This window comes from Ambystoma mexicanum, chromosome 12 (assembly GCF_040938575.1).
Source record: "Ambystoma mexicanum isolate Mex_15411 chromosome 12, UKY_AmexF1_1, whole genome shotgun sequence".
Lineage (NCBI taxonomy): Eukaryota > Metazoa > Chordata > Amphibia > Caudata > Ambystomatidae > Ambystoma > Ambystoma mexicanum.
In genome coordinates this window covers 690,905,997-690,922,140 of record NC_090936.1, presented here as the reverse complement: position 1 = coordinate 690,922,140, position 16,144 = coordinate 690,905,997, and the positions used below count along the sequence as shown (strand labels likewise).

General features: G+C 44.3%; 1 protein-coding gene across 1 annotated transcript in view; it reads left to right on the top strand.

Moving 5' to 3' along the window:
• ALG10 (ALG10 alpha-1,2-glucosyltransferase) overlaps nt 1-14,293 on the top strand; it is a 202,316-nt gene extending 188,023 nt beyond the window's left edge. The window contains exon 3 of the mRNA XM_069629226.1: nt 10,816-14,293. Within this exon, the coding sequence (XP_069485327.1) occupies nt 10,816-11,868 (1,053 nt within the window). The 3' untranslated portion in view covers nt 11,869-14,293. The remainder of the gene's footprint in view (nt 1-10,815) is intronic.
• Nucleotides 14,294-16,144: the final 1,851 nt, after the last annotated feature.

Here is a 16,144-nt window from a genome sequence, read left to right as displayed (position 1 = left end):
GTTGCCACTGCGCTATCCATCCTTTCCCATTGCCTCATCCTATCTTTAGAAAGCCATTCTCTTAATACTCGGAGTTGGGCTGCCTCATAGTACTTTAAGTTTGGCAGTCCAAGTCCTCCTCATTGTTAGGGAGCCATCATTGTTTCCATTGCTAATCTTGTTTTTTTGGTTTGCCATATATTTTGCGATATGATTCCATTGAGTGATTTGAAGAACGTCTTTGGTACAGCAATGGGAAGTGCTTGGAAGGGGCACAATAATCTTGGTAAAACTATTATTTTGATTGTTGCTATGATTGATTTTAGCTAGGAGCGCCGGGTAGTTTGCTTCATATAGTGCAGAGATTGATGTCAGTTTTATACCTAAGTAGGTAGTGGAGCCCTTTGCCATGTTGATTGGCCCTGAGGATACTTGTTCCTGGGCTTGGGTACGCAAGGGCCCCAGCCACATGATCTCTGAATTGGTCTGGTTGATCTTTAGCCCGGAGACCCTTTCCACCACTTCCAACTCCAGCACTAGGGCCAGGATTGAGATGTCCTGGTCAGTCAGGGTCAGCAACTTGTCATCGTAGAAAGACACTATTTTATGTTCCTCCCCCTGAAACCTTATTCTGTGAATCGATGGGTTACTTCTGATTGATGCCAAGAGTGCCTCTATGTATATAGCGTACAATAGGGGCGATAGTGGGCAGCCTTGTCTCGTACCTTGTGTAATGGGGATCTTATCAGACAGACGGGAGTTGATTGAGTGCCTCAATGAGGGGTCTGCATAATTAGCTTCCATATTTCTGTCTAAAATTCAGGCCCAGTCCCATCTTGTGCATTGCCACTATTAGAAATGCCCACTGCACCCGGTCAAAGGCCTTTTTCGGCATCAAGGGCTAGTAGAAGTGCCTGCTCCCGCCTCACCCTACCTTCTCCATCAGGTGTGTCACTCGTCTTGTGTTGTCCCAGGTGTGTCGTCCTTTTATAAAACCTGATTGGTCCGTGCCTATCAAATCCGGGAGGAGAGGCGAAAGTCTATCCTCTAGTACCCAGTGTATATCTTGGCATTCAAATTCAGGGGGGCTATTGGGCGGTATGAACTGCATGCCATCAAATCTTTCTTGGGTTTCCCGAATACCACCACTTTCGCTTCCCTCATTGAGGGTGTCATTATTCCTCCCTCCCTCGCCCTATAGAGTTGATGAATTTTGCTAGTATTGGGCTTCATTTCTAACTATATTTCTGGTAAAAACTCAGTCGGGTCGCGGGCTTTGTTCTGGGGAAGATCTTTTATTACTGCCTCCATTAAATCCTTCTCTAGGAGTGCCTTATCTAAGGGGGAGTAATTTTGCATAACTGGAGGTTCTTAAAGTAGTCTTTCAAAGCGGTTTGGTCAGGGTAATCGGAGGAGTATAGCTTCCCGTAAAAAGTTTCAAAAGAGCTCACTATTGTCTCTATGTGCTTTGCTATCATCCCGTCCTTCTGCGTAATACCTGCTATAGTACGCTTCACTTCGACCTTCCGCACTTGTCTCGCTAGTAGCCTACCTGCCTTATTGGCACCGACATAATATCTCTGGCGTGTATGTAGGAGAGCTTTCTCTGTGTTGCGGGTTCTTATCAACTATATCTGGCGTCTAATCTCTTTCAACTGCTTCATGGCAGCAGTGTTCTTATTGTTTGACACCTCTAGCATTGCCTCCTTTAACTGAGCTTCCAATTCCACCTCCATCGCGATATCCAGTGATTCCCTCGAATACATAGCATTGAATGCAAAAGTCTCAAAAAAAATGCATCGAAAAATGCAGTTTGTTTGTAGGTAAAGTTTTTTTTTATTATTCAAATGGGTTTTAATGGGGTAAAAAAATGGGGGTGGGGGGACACCCCATTAAAAAAATGAAAAAGAAATACAATTTTTAGATGCATTTTTTTTTCGAGGCTTTTCCATTCAATGCTTTGGATGTCGAGGCTATCCCTAGAAACCTCCATTGCCTTTCTCATCTTGCGTTTCTGGGCCTGAAGCGTAATAACTTCCCCTCTCATTACTGCCTTAAAGGCGTCCCAGATTCCTTCTTGCAAGACCTCCTGATTGTCGTTGTGCATAAAATACTACTCTGTTTTTTCCCCCATTGTATCTGCCGTCACCCTGTCCTCTAGTAGTTCCTGGGGGAGTGTTCATGACCATAATCCCCTATGCTGTTCCCTTCTTGTCACTTTCACCATGATCAGGCATGGTCGGAAAGCGCTATCGCCCTACCTGGATGTCCTCATCCTCCCCTCCAGAATGGTTGATAATCTATTCTTGGTAATTTTTGCTCCTAGTCCATTTTTATTAAGCATTTTCGACTAATCTATTTTGCATAATTAATATTTGCTTTGCATAAACACTGGCTAAAACAGATGGTGTGTGTTGGTTAAATCCTAGTATTGCATCCACCTCATGGGAGATACTAACAAATAAGCATGAGACGCTTTTTGTTACTGCTTATTCTATGGTCAATATCTTACTTGGACAGGAACCCTTTGAGATGGGCAGCTACCACATATCCCACCCATTTACCAATTATATCATGAACCTGAGACACCTGGAAACCAGAACAAATAACCTTGAAGTACAAGGACTGCGTAATCAATGGTTGTATGTTTTATTAGTGGATAAAAGATTGATTGGGTCAGCAATGTTTTGATCTCCCACTAAAAAGCCTTCCCATCATATTCTAGGACCAGTACAATTATATAAACTCTGTCCTAGAATATATAGGGAAGGTGCTAGATAGTGAGAGAAAAAAAAAACATTGTATCCCCAATAATGCATTTTCAGCTGATGTAATCGCTGGATACCCTAATAAACAAGGGGGCACCATAAAAAGAAACTGCAAACTAGCATGCGTGCAGGAGCACTTACAACAATTGATTCTCTTGAACAGACTAGGCTGCAGACTTCTCACCTTACCGAGTAAAACACTAACTACGCCCACGACTAAAGACACCAACAAAAATACCTATGCAAGCACCGGTTCACTAAAAGGAGCCTTACTTAACGTCGGATCCCTTGTTGCTCACCCTACTGAAATCGCTGACCTCATCCGTTCAGAAGACCTGGACTTACCTGGCTCCATGCAGCAGCAGGCCCCTACCTAACCCTTGCGGTTCCTGACAATTATTCCATCCTTAGGGCCGACAGATCCAATGCTCGTGGAGGAGGAGTAGCTCTCATTTTCAAATCCTCGCTTGATATCAGATCTGTCACGGTCCCCACACTAAACTCATGTGAACACCTCTCCATTAAAATACAAACTTCACCTAAGACCACTATCACCTTGGAACTAATATACAGGCCCCCTGGCCCAACAGGGACCTTTGAGGAAGATATAACCTCCCTCATAGCAGAGAATCCAAAACCTCTCTCACAGAACATTATCCTAGGTGACTTTAACCTGGGTTACAATGATCCTCATGATACCCCTGCATCTTCCCTTGCCAATGCCCTCTGTGAACACAACTACACTCAACTCATCACCTTACCTACGCACCAGAAGGGCAGAACCCTAGACTGGCTCGCTGCCTACAACTGCAACATCACCTGTAAGGACCCCTCATGTGGACTGACCATCTCCTACTTTCATTTGATATTAGTACCAACAACCCGGACCACATACCATGCCCCCGGGCACCAGCTTGTCTGATTAGAAATAAGCGAAACATTACCATAGAAACCCTCATTCCATTGGTTCTACCTACCCTCAATATGATCCCTGACACATCGGACCCTAACATACTTGTAGACACCTACAATGACGCCATGTCCAAAGCTATTGACATCATTGCCCCCTTAAAATTATGTAAAAGTAAACCTAGAGCCCATCTCAACTCCTGGTACACACCGGAACTTGAAATACTAAGAAATAAGAAAATGAAAATGGAAACCCTGTGGAAAATGAATCCATCTGAGGAACACAAAATTAATCTCACCATTGCATCCTCCCTCTATAAAAAAGAAATAATTTGCACCAAAAAGGAAGCCTACAATGTAAGAATAAACAATGCTAGCTCCAATACTAAAGAATTATTTACTATCTTGAAGGAGCTAGAAAACCCCATTCCACCTATAGACATGTCAGTAAAGGATCAATAATGGTGCACCAGAATCCAAAACGCCCTTGCGAATAAAATCACCGGCCTGCAAACGAAAATTGAAAGTAAAAGACTACAACTCTCCAACAGTAACCCACCTACCCCTAGTTCACCTACTACGCCCTATACCAACTGTGGCTTCACCTTCAAAAAGGTAACCGCACTAGAAGTGCAAAAAATTATAACTTCTCTCAAACCGTCAAACTGTAAAGGGGACAGCTGTCCCGCACAGATTATAAAAGATGCCGCAAGAGACCTCTCCCCATTTATTTCTAAACTTATATACATATAATTCTCTACTAACTCAGTACCTAACAATTTGAAACAGTCATGGGTCCTCCCTCTTCTAAAAAAACAGACCCTGGACCCAGCCATTCCTACTAATTATAGGCCTATCACCACCGTTCCCTTCCTGCTAAAAATCCTGGATAGAGTTGCCTACCTGCAAATCCAGAATTATCTAGAATCCAACCAATTACTAGGACTGCGTCAATCTGGCTTTCGACCTCAGCATGGAACAGAAACTGCCCTTGTTGATCTCAAAAGTCAGATTGACGACATTAAAGACAAGGGTAAGGCTGCTATCCTACTCCTCCTAGACCTCTCAGCAGCTTTCGACTTGGTCGACCATAAAATACTCTGTAACCACCTCTCCTCTGCTGCTCATTTCTCCCCTTCTGCTGTCACATGGATACAGTCCTTCCTGGCCAACAGAACCATGAGGGTATTTTCCCCTGTGGCAGCAGCAGACCCCATCCCCATCACTTGTGGCGTCCCACAAGGCTCATGCGTTTCCCCCACTCTTTATAATATTTTTACAAAGCCTCTCTTTGATAAATTGGATCGTCTGGGTGTCACCTATACAAACTATGCGGATGACACCCAGATACTCCTCACCATATCTGGCAATTACAATACTGATGTCACCAGGATCAATGAAATTTTCTCTGTCATTCAGGCATGGATGGCCACACATGGCCTCTGCTTGAACGACGAGAAGACCGAACTGCTCATTGTTGGTTCACCTAACAACCTACAAAAACTGAGCCCCAACTATTCTAAAATCATCATCGATGGCAACACCATCCCTGTCGCCAAAAACGTGAAAACTCTTGGTTTCTATCTTGATGCCAATATCAATCTCACCAAGCAAGTTAACGCTACCTCTTCCTCCACCGCCTACACAGGTAAACTAATTCGCGCCTGTAGACCTTTTCTCTCTACTAATAGCTGCCTTACTCTAGCGAGAGCCCTTATACAGTCCAAGTTAGATTACTGCAACAGCCTCTACCTAGGTGCCAACCAAGCTATAATTAATAAACTCCAAGTCATTCAAAATAACGCGTTACGAGCAGCACTAAATATTCCTAGGCGAGAGCATATCTCCAACTCTAGAATTACATGCAAATGGCTCACCATCCAACAAAAAAATTGACCTCAAAACTCTCTGCCTCACATACAAAGCTCTCAACCACTTAGCTCCCCCCTATCTTACCAATAAATTCACCTGGAAGCAGTCCAACAGAATTATTAGATCTTCCAACACCCTAGGTCTCATGGTGCCCAGATTTAACTATAAAAGAGCCGGAGGCTCTAGCTTCACTGTCCTCGCCTCCCAACGTTGGAACTCCCTGCCACTAAACATTAAGTCAGCCAGCTCCTTCCAGTCCTTCAGGAAACTTGCCATTGGGTGGCTATTGGCACAAAGTCAATTAGTATGCTAGACACAGTTACTATCTGTATATATTGTACATGCATCAGTTATGTCTTAATTGGCCATGGCCTGTACTCTCTGTATATAACTTTTTGCTAAAAATATCACTGTTAATTACCATGTATTGTGCTTTGTAACATGTACCAGCGCCCATTTACTCCCGGGTCCGGAGCGCTTTATGAATAAATAAACAAACAAACAAACACTGTTTACAAGTTTAAGCTCCCATTCTTTTTTGGAAACATTTTGGAAATTCTTGTTGCATGAACCATCCGTTGAGTTATATTTTTGGTACCCTCAAGGAATTACATAATTTCTTTTCTTTTTCCGATTTAGACTGCCTCAAAAAGGGGTTGGTTGCTTCATAAATACATTATGTAGAACGACCACTATTAGTTGCCCCTGAAGAAGGTCCGATACTTCTAAGGCTCTCAGACTTAGGGACTGAAACATTTAGGACTTTTATTCTACACATTATCTTTACAAATGTGTCTCCAAAGTTTGAACATTCGGTTTGTTAACCAATATGTGCTTATACACATTTCCTGTTTTAGTTGTGTTTTGTCTCATTTTTTAGAACATAAACACAAAAATGCAATAATTTGTGTGGAATTCCTTCAATATTTTTCCATTGTATGAGTTGAGTGAAATATTGTTTTTTTTTTCTCTTTTTAGAATTTTTTACTTAATGTCCTTGTTGTCTTTTTGTGTTCCTTGATTTTTTTTTTTTGTTGCAACATGACCTACCGCCATATGCCCTCATCAAGGGGTCGCCAGTCAATAACTAGATATCGTAACCACCCCATACCTATACCAACCCACCAGATACGGGGACTCATAAAGGGAAACAATAATGAATCCTGCATTCCATGGCCACCGCAGAAATGCACCAATTAAAAAAAAAGAAAAAACATAACACAATTGAGGGCAACCACAAAGACACTAGGAGGAGCCAGGGACCCCCTGTACCTCACCTCATCCTTAGGAATCTACTGCCCAATACATGAACCACATTAAATACAACCTCCTCTCCTACTAATCAACCCAGCCTTCATGCTTCCTCTTTCAACGTATACTCTGTACATTATCAAGCTAAGAAACAGTCAGCAATGCCACTGCCACTCATATAGTGCCCACAACAGATTACTAACTCGTCTACTCTGCCACCCCACCACGTTGCATTCCTCCCTGTGCGCTTAGGGTGAATCGTCTTAGTATGCAAAGAGCATCACACATGGTGTCCATATGGCAAGGCCAAACCAATGTGTCCAACTCGCATATAATATCACAGGCACACAAAATGTAGGCACTTCCGAATTGCATCAATGCATTAGGATTCTCATCTCGCTTCTTTCTGTTACCCCGCAATCCCTCAGTCCACCTTTTACAGAACCAACTGGCAAGAGACCATGATAATTGGCACAAGTCACCCAATTCAAGACATAGATTAGATTACCTTGTTGAGGTTTGGTGGGAAGTATCAGGGCTTCTCGCTCCCCCCGTTGAAAGGCACCCTAGCACTTCTAGTGCATTCCCTTTTGTTCGTGGAACTCTAGCCCTGCCTGTGTCTCCTTGCAAAGGCATTTAGGGCTGCCCTTGTGTAGAGTGAGAGGAGTCCCGGAACTGCCATTATGTCAGTGTGCTCCATGTGCTGCAGAGAAATGGCGCACACTGCGGAAATGTGCGCCAGCCCTCTACAACCAGGCTGTCCATTTGCACTGTGAGGCAGGCTTCTGAACTGCACCAGAAGCAAGCTTTTCCCTCTGCGCCTGGCTCAGTGTCTGGCATCTGATTGCGTTGATGGACTGTTGGTATTTTTTGTGTTGGAGATCATTTGCTGCTTTGTGTGTTTTGCTGCAGTTGTTCCTCGTTCCTTCCCAGTATGCCCCGTGCTTTATTCGAAACATGTTTTTATGATTGTCTAAACGGGGTTTTTCGAAGCCTACTGTGAGTGGGCTGGTGGGTATAAGAGGTGAGAGAGGGTTTTGTAAGGCGAGAAAAGACAGAATTATTTTATTATCCCCAGTGTTTTTGGTGTAGTAAGACAGTGCATATGGTGATGTGACACTGATCTGCAGTTGGTGGTGTGAATTGTCTGGCTACTGAGGGTATGTTTGTTGCCTCAATGATTTTCCACATTCATGCTGACGTTTTATTATGGCCATAATGACGAGGAACCCGGCTTGTACTGGGTAGTAATGGCCCGGTTTTCGCTCTGCCCTTTAATGAAAGCCCTGGAACGTTACCACCGGGTACGTCCCGGGTTCCTTATCTTTATGGTCATTAGCACCCGCGTAGTTCCTTACGCGGGTGCTAATGGTGTTTCATTTTTTTAAAGTACCTTTTGGTGCTGCCTGGCCTTGTGGCTTCCAAGTCCGTTTTTGTATGTGGAGTTGGAAAGACTACGAGGCTGCTCCATGCAGTGCTCCAGATAAGATTTTGAGGTGGGAGTATTTTACGCTTGATTTTTCAAATTAGAGCGTAAATGCAATTTCAAGAGAGTAAAAATTAGTTTTCTCCTCTGCAAGAGAGTAAAACTTATCCAACACATACGTTATGGGTATGAACACATTTTAAAAGGGTGCATGCTTTATTGTGATGCTCGCTTAGCTGTCACAGATTTGGTCTTTCAGTTGGAAATTCACCATCATGCATAAGAAGGCTATGGTGCTGACAAAAGAAATGCTACATTGCCATCTAGTGGTGGAAAGTATGTTTTTTAATGAATAAATCAAAGCGTACACGGTATGCAGTACAAAATTAAATGGCCCGTATTTGCCATATTTACGTGCATAAAAGGGCAAGATACGCACGTTAACTGGTAGGCTGGCTCCATACCTGCCTACATTTCAAAATGAAAAACCCAGGGATCTATGTCATCGGAATGCCCCGCCCACACTTTCGGAAGGCCACGCCCACATGCTCAGCCCATATATTTTAAACCACAAAGCTAGCGGTTTATGGTGGCTAATTCTGCATGGTCTTTGCAACCAGAGATAGCTCCACTGTCGTAAGAGTTACCACAGCTGTTGTAGGTGGGCCTGCATCTGCAAATTCTGTGTCACCTGAGTGCTAGCTGTGCTGTATGATACAGCTTAGCCAGCACTCAGGTGACACAGATTTTGCAAAACCGCAGTGGGCACATACAGACTACAGTATCATGTCTGTGTGTGGCCAGTGCGTTTTTTGAAAAAGTATTATGTTGTTGTTACCACAGCATCCCTAGTTCCCGGCAGCCTCATTTCTGCCTTCAACAGAGCGCTGCGATTCTGAGAAACAATACTCATTTCACTGGATCTGATGAAACACTGGCTGCGAGGTTATTTGTTGAGGGGATTGTTTGTGAAAGGGCATTAACGTGGCAGGCTCCCCATTCGGACCAAAAGGGCTGGGTCAATCAGTCAGTCGGCAGCAGGCCGGCAGATTTAAAAGTAGAAACAATGACACAATTGCAAGTTGCTCTGGTTTACAAAGTTGTCTTTAGAGCAGTGGTCTCTGTCAACAACTTCATGTAATTGGCCACTGATAGTCTTCTTGTAGCCAATCACATGGAGTCGTGGGCGGAGATGCCCGATGCCGGAAAACATGGAGAATCCACGCTCTTCCCTGGAGTCCTGGCAGTGCTTTCGGCCCCGGCAGTCTCCAGAAAGTGGGGCTGAGCCGGGGCCTTGCGGGGCCCCCGGTCCCACACAACATTGGCGGGTCGCATTATCCCACTGCGGCCGCTGTCACGACGGGAGATGCGCTCGCCATTGTGTCAGGCAAGCTGACAGAAGTGCCAGCCAGCCACAGCGACGCTGAGGCTGGCAGCACTTCTGTCAGTCAGTGTAACTTCCTCTGATGACCCCCTCATCAGGGTCTTCAAAGGAAGTTACTATCCCTTTGTCTGCCCTCCCCAGGTCACTGACCCTCACGAATCTGCTGGCTCCATGATCTAATATGCAGATTAGATCACAGAGTCCGCGGGTTTGCAGAGGGTGAAAGGCGCCTTGGGCTCAGTGATCTCGTATCAGAGCAGATAGATCACTGAGCCCAAGGCGCCTTTCTCCTTTGGCAAAGCTTTATAAAAGATGCCTTGAATTGTGTACGTTTCAAGCCATCTTTTATAAACGTAAAAATATTTCTGTGTTTATAAAAGACAGCTTGAAACGTACACAATTCAAGGCATCTTTTATAAAGCTTTGTCGATGGACAAAGCCACCTTGGGTTTTGTCCGTCATCAACTCGTTATCAAAGATGCCTTGAATTGTTTACGTGTCAAGCCATCTTTTAGAAACATAGAAATATTGTACAAATGTCTATGTTTATAAAAGGTGGCTTGAAAAGTACACAAACCATAGTAAAGTAAGCACACAAGTGTGCGTAACTTACTATGGTTTGTGCACTTTTCAAGCCACCTTTTATAAACATAGAAATATGTAACATTGCTACGTTTATAAAAGATGACTTGAAAAGTACACAAACCATAGTAGTACGCATACAGACATTTAAATGCTCACATACATTTATTAATTTGTTTGCACACCTTACTATGATTTGTGCACTTTTAGGCCACGCCCACAATGAAAGCCACGCCCCCAAACAAGCCCCCCTCCCTCAATTTCTTAAGTTAAAACCCAGAGTCTCCCAGCTTAACCCGGAGGTTAGGCAGGTAAGCGCTGTGCAGTACCAAAAGGTATGTTTCTTTATTTCTTTATATTTTTTATAATTAAACACTTGGCACGTGCGTAGGAAACTACACTGGTGCTAAGAAGTGAGCAGGGAAGGAAAGGAGAAGCTGGGAAGGGATGTGATGCTGGCCATCAGATCACAGGCTTATGCCGAGCATCCTGATTGGCCAGCGCCCCCTTTCTAGGGTGCTAATTGTATGTAACAACGAATGCATCATTATCATCATGGTCCTGCTGAAAAGTATTAAATGATGAGGTTTGTTGCTTTTAAAATTCTACCCTAAATGCTGTTTTCTCTGTTTTTACTTATTTAGGCAATTTCCAGTGCCAAGAGAATCCTGTCGGCGTTCACGCTCTCTGTATTTCCTGTGCTTTATTTTTTTACGTTTCTCTACTACACCGACACAGGGTCCACATTTTTTGTTCTCTTCGCATATTTGATGTGCCTCAGTGGTAACCATAAAACAGCTGCTCTCCTGGGGTTGGGTGCCTTCTGTTTCCGTCAGACAAACATCATTTGGACCGTCTTCTGCGGTGGCGTCCTTGTGTCGGAACGGTTAACCGAAGCATGGAAGAACGAATCCAAGAAGGAGGACCGGGATCTGCCCGCGAGGGGATCCCCTTCAGAAGTGATCCGAGGCCTGCGTTTCCTCATTCACCACGTCACTTCTTTCAAGAACTTGGTGGCGATTACGTCATTGACTTGGCCCTACTTCACTGTGGTACTTGCCTTCATTGTCTTTTTGGCAGTTAATGGTGGCATTGTAGTTGGGGACCGTACTAACCATGAGGCCTGCCTTAACTTTCCCCAACTCTTCTATTTTTTCACCTTCACACTTGCCTTTTCCTTCCCTCGCATGGTGCTTTCCCCTCACAGAATGAAAGACTTCCTGTATTCCTTATGGCGACAGCCAGTGCGGTATTTCATACTTACCGCAGCATGCCTGCTGCTTGTCTGGAAATTTACGTATGTTCATAAGTACCTTCTTGCTGATAACAGGCACTACACATTCTACATATGGCAAAGAATATTTCAGAGGCACGCGCTTGCAAGGTTTTTAGCTATCCCTGTGTACATGTTTGCTGGATGGAGTTTTTTTGACGAACTCCGAGGCAAATCTCTTTTTTGGAATTTGGCATTTCTGGTGTGTTTGCTGGCCGCAACAGTCCCTCAGAAGTTATTGGAATTCCGCTATTTTATAATACCCTATCTAATTTACAGGCTCAATAGTCCACTGCCGTCGGTACCAAAGCTGGTGCTGGAGTTAGCGCTATATGGTGCAGTGAACACCATCACACTGTACCTTTTTCTCAATAAAACCTTCTATTGGCCGGATAATGAAGAGAAACAGAGGTTTATGTGGTAAAACGAGTCAGGCTTATAGCTTTGTGTAAAACTGGCCATGTGGCAGCCTCTACGCAGGCTGTCCCATAGACCCGACCCACTGTGAAGTGCAAGGGTGGTGCAGGCTCATTCTATTTACAACATTGAAAGGCTAACGCTTGCGAATAAAACTCACTGGGTCCATTTCTGTTGATGAAAGGATGCTTTATTCAATGCAGGTAAGCTTTATACATTCACACAATGAAACTTCCTCTTTTTAAACCTCTTCAATGTTGTGTTCATCAACTTGCTGCCCCCTCTTATTTCATTTTAAGACGCGATTTTCTAGAAGACATTCCTTCTTGCCTTCCCAGCTCGTTTTCCCCATGCCTTTTTGTTCTTTTCCTTTTCTTCTGTGCTCCCCGCTTTCTTTTTTTTTCTCGAACCAAGTACTGTTGTTCTTTTCTCTTTGTTTGACCAAGCCCATTCATTTTCTTTTGCAACCTTTTAAACTCCACGACTGTTAACCTTTTTCCAGTTTGTCTGCTCTCCATTTCCTGTTCTGGCACCTTGCCCATAACGACTCATAGGGAATCCCCTCAACCAACCATTAACAATAATTTACGAGAAATATATAATTAACAGCCTCTGCCTTGCCTTCAGCCACCCCTCATCACCACCAGGGCCGGCCTTAGGTCAGGGTGGGCTGGGTGACTGCCCAGGGCGCCATTAGCTCCCTGCCATGCCAGCTCGGGGGAGTCCTTCAAGGGCTCCCCCGAGCAGGCGTAGTGGCAGAAGGCGCGGCAGGCACCCCTTTGTTGTTAAATGCACCCGCGGTGGCGGGGCGCATTTAATAACAATAGGGTGCTGATGCTTTGCATCAGCACCCTGTTCACAGGTTTACCTCCGTGCTCTGACGTAGGAGCGAGGCGGTTGGCATTGGACTAGGGCGCTCATGCAACAGCATGAGGGCCCTATTCCAGTGATTAACTCCCTGCGAGGTGCCGGAGCGGGGAGGTAGAAAACAAGTTGGCGCATCCTGCCCCCCCCACCCCTTCCCCTGTTGACCATGGGTGTGCAGGGAGGGGGAGCACCAATGTGTCCAGGGCACTGCTGCCGCTAAGGCTGGCTCTGATCACCACCATAACAAACCCTTGTATTCCCCTGTCCTTGGGAGGACATGTGGGCCATTGCTGTCTCCTATCCCGTGCACTTCCAATGGAAAGGACATTTCCTTTCTGTTCCTCGTGTTTTGCCGCCCGACTATCTAATCACCGCATGATGGCGCCATGCCTCACCGCATTTACCCTCCCCCTTCCTCCCACAATGTCCCTGTGGGCGGATTGTTCCTTCCAGACACGGGACCTCTATGGTGTTACATGAAGCAAGAAGCAATTGCGCTCTCTAGAAAACTGGCTGTGCTTGAAGCTTGCAGCACAGCCATATAATTCCTTAACCTGTGAAATACATTTGGCTGTTGGTTAAATACCCGAACCGCTTTCCTTCACTGAAATGTAGCCCTGCCTCGTGCCTGAAATGCGCCTTTGCCACCCCATCGACACGCCATCTTTTATAGGATGTGGCTGTTCGTCCATTAAGTCCACCCATGCAGTTCCCCTTTGGAAAGCGCATTGGTCTGCTTTACTTCTTGTCCGAGAAAACATTGAATAGCAGAAAATGAATCCATGTTGAGGATAGAAATATTAATTCACAATTTCTTCCCAATAGTTTTTATTGGGCGTAGCAGTTGAGAGGGTCAACTATTTTCTCAGCACTTTACATCCTCCGGATTTGATCATCATAAAACGTACTGTTCTGCTCAAGGGAAGCACAGCTGCCAGTACATATGTGAAAATGAAAAAAAGGCAAATCAGGGATGTAGAATGGTTTTATACGTAGGTGAACATTCGATGTTTTGGTTGCAATAAAGAACAATCTCAGTTTGTAAAATGAAATGGGTAAATAAACAATCACTCTGCCTGCTTGAGAAATGAACACTTTTTTCACGGACGCTTCTGGTACAGGACTGTGTGATTATTTTTCTAAAATGTAATGCAGTAGATGGACAGAAGATGGCACGCTGCGCTTTGGTATGTGTCCATTTGTCTCAAACCTCGCTCCATATTTGAGGATGAGTCCAGAAAAACATGTTACGTTTGTGAATACAAGTTCGAATATATTCCATGCACTTGTGAGGCCATTTTGCATTGACATTGCCGAATCAATTATTTACATATTGAAAGCCTATAAAAGTGTGTTGTTGTGATTTTGTACGGGTGGGTTTTAATATCCACACATGGGGGCAGTGTTGTGCCATATTTCCACATTTGTCAGACGATGAAATTATCCAGGTGGCTGGGTATTGTTTTTCTACGAATATGACATTTGTAATGTTACCGTGTTTCTTACAATGACTTTATGGTCATCGAAGTAATGGGAAAAACAGAATAAAACAACTCTGAAACGTGTCTGTGTCTGGAGTGCATTATTACATTTTTAAACAGTAACCCGTTTGACTTTTCCAAACATACCGTTCGTTCCCTGTTACTTTTGCAGATCTGTGTGCGCAAAGGCATTACATTAACAAGCAGATAACATCCTCGCGTTTTCTTCTTTCGTATTCAAGGGCTATACAATCGTCATACGTGTCGCTATTAACAGTTGCGAATTTTGTTCTTGATTTTTGTGTTGTCTTGAACTTGTTAAATGCCCAGGGCCGAAGCGTTGTCTAAAATAGGGAAAAAAAAGAGAACCGCTCCAATGCCGCGACTTTCACAAAAGACAAGTGAGCATTCATTCCTATCAATCTGTCACAGTGGTGACAGCGGGCAGACATCTTCGACGAGGAGGGAAAGCCAAGTAATTGGCGTCTGTAATAGGGAGCGAGAGAGCCGGAGCGAGCACCCGTGGCAAATATTCATGATGTTTACTTTGGAGTGACTGTTATTGAAGCAGTTAGAGCCTCGTTCTCTGCCCTAAAGGGCTATGAGCTGTATACCAACCGGAATTACCCAGAGTGAAATGTCACTCAGTTTTTGAAGAAACGTGGGCGAAGGGAGAGTTGTCAAAAGTATTCTGATCACCGCGTACATCCGTAGCCAGACTCTTAAGACTTTGTTAAAATAAATGTCGCGTTTTAATCCAGGCTCCAGGTGTTTTTTTTTTTCGTAATGTGGGGCAATATATGTCACTTCCAGCCCACTTATGAAATCGAGTAAAGCAGCAGGGGTTGCTGGCAGCTTGACGAATGCCTTATTTCTCCAGGCTGCTAACATATTAACTGGCACATTGCATTATAAAAAATAAACTGCGGTCCCCATTCATATATCATGTCGTTGGGCTGTTAGTGCAAATATAATTCCGCAGAGGACGCTGACGGCAATTAGTGGCTCACAGCTGAGTAATGCGATAAACAATCTATTCCGCTTCGTTTGCGGCAGAGGCCTGGCTCTGCTACTAAAGAAGCCACACTTCAGCTTTAGGAGGCGTGCAGCATATTAGTGCTCAGCCATGGGGCCTCTCGGCAGAACATGTAAAGTGTGTGTAAATCCTGCCAGCTGTGGGATATGTAATTGACAATCACCCCACTACACCCGCAGATCTACATCCTTGGAGGCGTACCAATACACCGAATAACTCTGTTTTTAAAGTTTTAATCCACACTGATGTGGCATTCTGCGATATTATTACGCCGTACATGAGATTGCTGACAGAAATTGTAGTATTTGTAAATGTTCCTTAATGGCGTCTGCTCTGTCACTAGGCATTTTATTAACTGGCTGCACAGCGATATATTACGTTTTAAGAAGGGAAAGGAGAACGTAATACATCATTCTTTTGAGTGAGCCCTACTGCTTGCAATGCATTTGACAGTGAATGGCGAACGTTATGGTCCCAGAGCCGTGTACATGCCACAATTAAATGTAATTTTGATTTATATAGTACTATAAGCACTCTGTACAATCAAAACATGAAATGACAGGCACCATGCAAAGCAGGTAGACCTGCTTCTGCGTATGTGTGGGATTTGTAAAGCGCAAACCTAGCTGGATTGCAACAGGGCGCACAGGCACACACCCAGGGGTTACAGGTAGGGTGCGGAGTAGTGAGGTTGCTGGAATGGGTAGGGGATGCAGAGGAGTGTGGGAACTCCACAGTGGGAGAAGAGAAGTAGGGTTGTGTTGTGTGATCAGTTTCTACTTCAGTGTTAATCTTTCACATATGCACATTAAGACCCGTTTATCAATCCTTGATCCACTTTTATTCTTGAGAGACAGCTTTTGCTTTGGTTTTGGTTGATCTCTGAGGACCTTCATCTG